Here is a 7,299-nt window from a genome sequence, read left to right as displayed (position 1 = left end):
ACCACCTTAATTTTCTGCCAGTGGGCAAACAAACAATTTTTTACACTTCAACCCCAAGATTTCCTCACACTCCACCAGATACAGTCAGTGATAGCCCATGTGCTATTTCAGTGCCATAGGGCCATTATTCAATTTAGTTGGCCCTACTTTGATGTGCACAGTCTGTTAACAATGGAATGTCTGATATCCCCACCATTGAGTCATGTCCTGTTTTTCTGTGGAGACTCCTGCCTCAGTTTCTGAGCCTCTGCTGCTTTCCTCTTCTCTTGTTCCTCTGCCTTCTTCCGCTCCTCCTTTAGCTCTTTGTATCTCCATTTGGGAATCTGTAGATAAGTGCCATCTTTGGCACTGCTCTTCCTCCTCACTTTCTCTGGTTGGTAGGTGGGTGGAGGAGCCTTGTTGACACGGACTTTGGGGATGACAAATCCTGGCCTCACACTGCTCCTTCTCAGTAGGTGCAGAGGCAGGAGGCTTCCTTTTCTTGTGACCACAGTGTTCATCTGAGCTACTGTGAGGCTGAGGGGCTGCAGACTAGCCCGCCGGTCCTTCTTTTTGGGGATTAACATGACTCTGGAGTTCTGAAATAATTTCTCATAGCTGCTAACGTGATCTTTATCCTGAGATCGGATATCCTGGGCTCTCTGCTTCCTAAGGATTTCCTGCACAGCCAGTGTGCGTTTCCCCACGCAGGGTGGGCTCCCTGGGCACACAGTCCTGCAAGATATGGCAATAAAGGGGCTGTTTAAACTTGTAGTCATCCTAACCATGTGGTCAAGGACGCCATCTTCTTCAGGGCCACAGGAAGCCCTGAATGACATTGCTGACCTTACACCCTCTGAGATCCTCTGCAAACAGCTTTTTGGTTCTGTGGCCTTGGCAAGAAGTTCCTTCATCTTTGGCCATTCTGACTTATACTGATCACAAAACTGCTCAGGGCATGGCCTGTCCATCAGCCTCTGCATGAGGAAAGCAGCTTCTGATCTTCCTGTGTAACAAGCCCATTCCCGTGGAGTCATTCCACGGCTTGGGTCAGTCGCATGAACATCTGCCCCTTAAAGGAGAGAAAGGAAAAACATTTGCGTTTATCGGTTATATAGTGCACACTTCATCTCCCACTGCCATAGTCAAAACTGAATGAAGCAGAGATCCTGTCAAGAAAAATAATATGTGATTATGTAATTGAAGACTGTATCATAATGCACACACACAGTTCTGGAATTTCCTGACTTTTGAGTGCTTGACTTTGCAACTTTATTGTTTTTAATGTAGTTTTCTTGTATATAAATTCCTATTTTTAAACAGCACACTGAAAAGAAAAACCACAAAAATAAAACAAAAACCACCACACAACCCATGTGGAATCATACTGACCCCCCCTCCCCCACATTGGTCACAAATAGGACTGAAACATTTAGATCCACAGCACAGTCCTCTGCCCACTTGAGCTAACGGAGAAACTGGTAACAATAGCAGACTGTTCTCCTATATCTGGACCAGTCACTACTGAGTAAAGAGACATATAGCAATGGAAGAACCCCTTCTGTCTCTGCAGTAAATGTCTACACTACAGCAGTGCAGGTGCAGCTGTGCCACTGGATCATTTCTGGTGTAGACATACCCTGAGTGCCAGGGAGGAAGATGGTGCTGTCCACTCTGATAGATAAAGAAGGGAGAAGGGAGAACATGGGTGATAGAACAGAAGCTCAGTTTTAGCCATATTAAGTTTCAGCTGATGGCCAGACCCCACAAGGAGACATCAGAAAGATAGGCCAAGATGTGGTTAAGATGGAGGGAGACAGGTTGCAAACAGAAGTAGATCTCTGATGAATCTGTATAAAGGTAATAGTTAAACCCATGTTTGCAGAGAAGATCATCAGAGACAGGGTACAGAGCAAGAAGGGGAGGGGACCAAAATGGAACTCTGTGGGACCCCCCTGAAAGAAGGTGAGGGCAGGAAGAGGAGGACTCACCAAATAAGACACTGCAGAAGCAGCCAGAGAAGCAGGAGCGGAAGCAGGGTAAGGACAATATCTTGAAAGATAACAGAGGACAGGATTTCAAGAAGAATCTGGTTAACAGTATCAAAAGCTGTAAAGAGGTCAACAAGACTATGATAGAGGCCATGATGTTTGGCCTTAGTCTGCTCTTCATCTCCCCATCAGCCTGTCTGTCTTTGAACCCCTATTCTCTTCCCCTACACCAGCCTCCTCTTCCTTCATCTTTCCCTCTCTCAGCCTGTCCCCTTATCCTGACTGTCCCTGGACTCCCAACCTTTCCTTAGCCCCTCCTGTGCCTACACTTCTTCTCCTCTCCAACTTACCTAGGTCTCTCTAGGAATATAGGAAATTGCATGGGAGTTGTTTATTTGTTGTGTTCATACAACATACATTTTACTAGTAAGCTGGGGGTGGGAATGATTTATTACATAGGACAGGGCCCCTAACCACATGGTGTGGATTCTGAATGTGTTTAAACTGGCCCTGGGTTTTCGGATCAAGTTTGCTGATGGCCTACCTCCCACCCACATTTCCCCTCCACCCCCAAAACCACATACACACACAACTAAAAACATCAACAATTCCAGGGCAGATCATCCAGCCAGACCCAATGCTAGGGGAGGTGGCTATTCTGATATATGATTAAACAGGTTAACCAATTTGTGAGGCCATCTCCACTTGGATTTGTTTGCAAACAGGCAACACAAAGCCAAGTGTGTTTGCCTCCAGATATATTCCAGATGTAGAATCATGGAAGAGCTGTGCTCTGTCTCTAAACCACAGTCAAATACACTGTTTCTTCTTACTCAGATACATTTGTCCAAACTGATCAGAGACCATTTACAGGGGTCCATTGAGCTGACCATTCGTGCTGCCTCTTCTATGATTTCAGATTCTATTAATACAAATTGACATATTCCCAGCTCTTCTTAGAGCTATATCTCACAAAAGAAGTTTACCAAATACAGAGATCCAAATCTTTTAGCAGCATACTCAATGCTGATTTTATGTCTCATCTAATGAAATCTTGTGTGACACAAGTTCTTCTTAAGATGCTACTGACTTACTTTGCAAATCCAGAAACATTCCTAAACAAATTCCTCATTCAACAAAATTTCTAGGGACTTTACCAGTTGGACCAGACATCAATATTCAAGCCCTTTTTCAAAGGTTATGGCAGTCTTATTGAACTATTTGTCATTCAGATTTAAGGCTGATCTAACGAGTCTTCTTTTAGAAAATGTGTGCATTGCCCTTAGTCCTCATTTTCCTCATATTAAATCATGTCCTGAATCCTGTTTTTCAAGCAACTAATTTGAGTAGATGTGTCACTTTGGGATATGAATATTATATTCAGTTAATGAGGTTTCATGTCTCAAGAGATTGTTATCCGCAAAACTGATATCACTGCTGCTGTGTTTGTGCTGGGCTGCCAAAGCATCAGAGTTCCAATTAATTAGAATTTCAGACCTCTGAATAAAAATGCTCAGGGTACTATGAATTTTTTTTTCATTAAAATCCAGTTGTAAATCTCACATTTCCTGCATTGCTCCTTTACCCTATCTGATTGGTGACAGAATAGACAAACAACTATGGGTTTCTTCTCAATGTATGCAAGTCTATTAATAAGAAGTAGGATCTAAAATTCTGGTTAAATATTCATCTCTTTTAAAAAATACCGGCCCCACCGACTTTAATTAAATGGAATCCTCAAGCAAAACTGCACCCATTTTGCTCAGTTAAGTAATATGAGAGTGCTAAAGTAGAACTCTAGTCAGGTCAACTCTGAAGCTCTCAACCAGGCAACACTTTCACTTTCAGGGTTTGGCCTTGTGGACATACACTATGAAATGTATTATTTAAGGTCCAGATTCTGCTCTATTATACCAGTGTAAATCCACAGCTGCTCCAATGGTTTCACTGGAGTTAGCACTATCTGGCCCTCCATTTTTAATCACAATTGGCATTTCTGCATGTCTTCTGCTGCTGGTGGTGGTTATCTTGCCAAGAAGTGATATCAGTTGTGACCTTGGCAGTGCGGCAGCCCAATGTAAGTAACTGCAGAACAGTAATTAACCTGCTTTAATATTCATCTTACATTCCAAAAAGTACATTCATATTTTTTAAAGATTAAACATTATGGCCAAGATTTTCCAAAGTGGCTAATGACTGTGGCTGCCTCAGTATTTTGGTTCCCAACCTGAACACCCTGACTTTCAGAAAGAACAGCCACTCTGAAAATCAGGCTCCAATCATTCATTGCATTTTTCCCTATAGTTTCCCCCATGTAACTTCTACATCCAGTATTAAAGCAGGCTGGAAACTTGGTTAGTCTCCAGTACTGAGGTCTTGCATTGCCAGTGTCACAGAATCATAGATTATTGAGGTTGGAAGAGACCTCAAGAGATCATCTAATCCAACCCCTTGCTCAAAGCAGGGCCAATCCCCAAATTGCTCCCTCAAGGATTGAACTCACAACCCTGGGTTTAGCAGGCCAATGCTCAAACCACTGAGCTATCCCACCCTGGTAATAATACACTAATAATATCACTAACACACATGCACAGTAAATACTTTCTGGTTATGATTTACAGCAGAAATTACTCCATAGTGCTTTGATCATCCTCATTATAAGGTTTGCTGTCACAGGGTGACTGATCCCTTTAAGAGGAAGCAGGGTCCAGGGCACATGGAATGATTACCTGCTGCCCAGTTGGGCTTAAGGGAAGGCACCTGGGCCTTATAAAGAGGGAGATGGCTGCAGGTACAGGTTGACAGATGCCTGTAGGTACAGCATGGCATAAGGCTGCCGCAGGGCCCTGAGTCCTGCAGGAAGACACCAGCAGGAAAGCCTGTGGAGAAGGCCATACTCCAAGCAACAGGTGTTAGGAGGGGAGGAAAACAGACTCTCAGAGAGGAAGGCTGTGCCCATCTTGGAACTGGAGCAGAAGAGTGTTTGAAGTCTGAAGGGAAGCCAGACTCTCAGGGAGGAGGAGCTGTGACCATCTGAACCTGGGGTGAAGACTTTGTAGGTTTAAGTTCTATTTTGAAAAACTTTGTGCAGGACTTAATAAATTGGCTCCAGGGAGAGGAATGAACAGCTGGACTGTGAGGACTTTTTGAGGGGTCTGAGTGAAGAGGAAACTGAGGCAGGCCTCAGCAAAGCCACACTTAGCCAGCAGTGGGCACTACAGGGCAGGCACCTCTTTACATTAGCATACAGGGCTATAATCTACAGGGGTACACAGAGGTCTTCCAGGTGTTACATTAACACATCTAAATATTTGCCCAGTTTTACAACAGGCCACATAAAAAGCACTAGCGAAGTCAGTACAAACTAAAATTCCATATAGACAATGACTTGTTTATACTGCTCTATATACTGAAATGTAAGTACAATATTTATATTCCAATTACATTATTTTATAATGATATGATAAAAATGAGAAAGTCAGCAATTTTTCAGTAAGAGGGTGCCTATACACTTGTATTTTTATGTCTGATTTTGTAAACAAGTAGTTTTTAAGTGAAGTTCACATATATACGTGCACATAGGGGACATGTCACCATACCAACAACATCCTTTGAAGCAATGATACCACTTTAGTCCTATATAGGAAAGGGGAAAGGGAAAGTCATGATAATAAAGCAAACAATGGAAAATCATGGAATCCATGGCTTTGAAGAATGCTATCACAAAATTTCTTAAAATTGTTTTCTGATTACTTACTTGCTTGCTATTCAGTAGGACTAGCAAGCTTCAGGATTTACAATGCACTACATCTAAGCATAGCTGAAATTGCCAGTCTAAAACACCCTACAACACTGAAATTAATGATGTAAATACATCTCAGTAATTTAAGTGGAGGGGTGGGGGCAGTCAGAGGAAGATCTTAAAGCTTCCTGGCTGTCAAATGTTTGAAAACTTCAACGGTCCTTTAACATAAGCTACTTGTAAAACTATTCTTAAATAGTTGGAAAGTATGGAAATGCAGAGCTAAGGTACCCAAATCATTAGGTTCCCTTGTACTCTTGTATCCCTACTATATTCACAAGATAAGCTTATTCCTGCATACTGCACCTTTTCAGCATTAACAGTATGATACATATCCCTGCTAGACTTTACCTTACTTAACAAGTCACAGGAAAATTTTCCATTTCTTTCCTGTCTGAACTCTGAGAGGGATACAGACACCAAACTGAAGCCAGAGATTCCCAGGGTTAACCTCCTAGGTATGCTCCGAAAGACACTTTGAATTGACAGATCACTAAAACACTGTAACTCTTAGGATATAGATAATAACTCATTTGCGTGTATATGTTTGCTTGCTATAATCTGTAAATAACTCTCATTTCTTTTTCCTATTTAGTAAATCTTTAGATAGTTCATTACAGGATTGGCTACAAGCCTTGTCTTTGGTGTAAGATCTGGGGTAAGTGACTGGTCTCTTGGGACTGGAAGCAACCTGAATATGGTGTGAATTTTTGGCGAAAGTGATCATTTATCACTAAGGCCATCTTGCCTGGGTGGTAAGATAGACTGGAGAGGCCAAGGGTACTGTCTGTGACTCCATGATAAGACTGTTATAGTGATCCAGGAGTTCACATTTGTTACACATTTGGGGGGGATCTTCCCTGAAGTTAGTGCTCTCAGTGTTGAGCTACTCCAGACAGCATGACATATGGTATAATCTACATTTGAGGTGGGACTGTTATTCCCAGTTCGCATAGATGTACCCATGGTACTTCTGCTCAAGCTAGCATGCTAAACATATCAGTGTAGCCAGGGCAGCACGGGCAGTGACTTGGGCTATCTGCCCAGCATGGACCTAGGGGGACCATGCGGCTAGCCCAAGCCACTGCCCATGCAACCCCAGCTACACTGATGTTTTTAGTGCATTAGCGTGAAGTCTACAGGAGCTGGGAATCACACAGCTGCAATGTAGATGTACCCTCAGGGTAAAGGGCTATCAAAGGTGTGAAGGGTTCTTAACAAGTATATGTTCGATGTTCTTTCTGGGGAGTTGGCTAAGTGTGTGATTGTGTGCCAGGATCTGAATCTTATAGTGCCAAGGCCAGTGTGAGTGTGTGCATATTGAGACATTGCTCAAAGAGGGAAGAGGGAAGGTGGCGTGTGCAACCTTTATGTCCTTTCATAGGCCAGGTCTACACTGCGACTTTAAATCGGTTTAATGGCCGATGTACCTGTTCACATGACGTCGTCATTAATATCGAGTTAAACGGCTCCTTAAATCGATTTTGGAACTCCTCCCAGACGAGAGGAGTAGCGCTAAATTCGATA

General features: G+C 42.9%; 1 protein-coding gene across 1 annotated transcript in view; it reads right to left on the bottom strand.

Moving 5' to 3' along the window:
* Positions 1 to 200: 200 nt before the first annotated feature.
* Positions 201 to 7,299, bottom strand: part of ANKRD33B (ankyrin repeat domain 33B) — a 108,596-nt gene continuing 101,497 nt past the window's right edge. The window contains exon 4 of the mRNA XM_032796347.2: positions 201 to 1,051. Coding sequence (XP_032652238.1) covers positions 201 to 1,051 — 851 coding nt within the window. The remainder of the gene's footprint in view (positions 1,052 to 7,299) is intronic.

Source organism: Chelonoidis abingdonii, chromosome 2 (assembly GCF_003597395.2).
Source record: "Chelonoidis abingdonii isolate Lonesome George chromosome 2, CheloAbing_2.0, whole genome shotgun sequence".
Lineage (NCBI taxonomy): Eukaryota > Metazoa > Chordata > Testudines > Testudinidae > Chelonoidis > Chelonoidis abingdonii.
The sequence above is the reverse complement of the archived record's forward strand: the minus strand, read 5'-3'. Positions and strand labels throughout refer to the sequence as shown.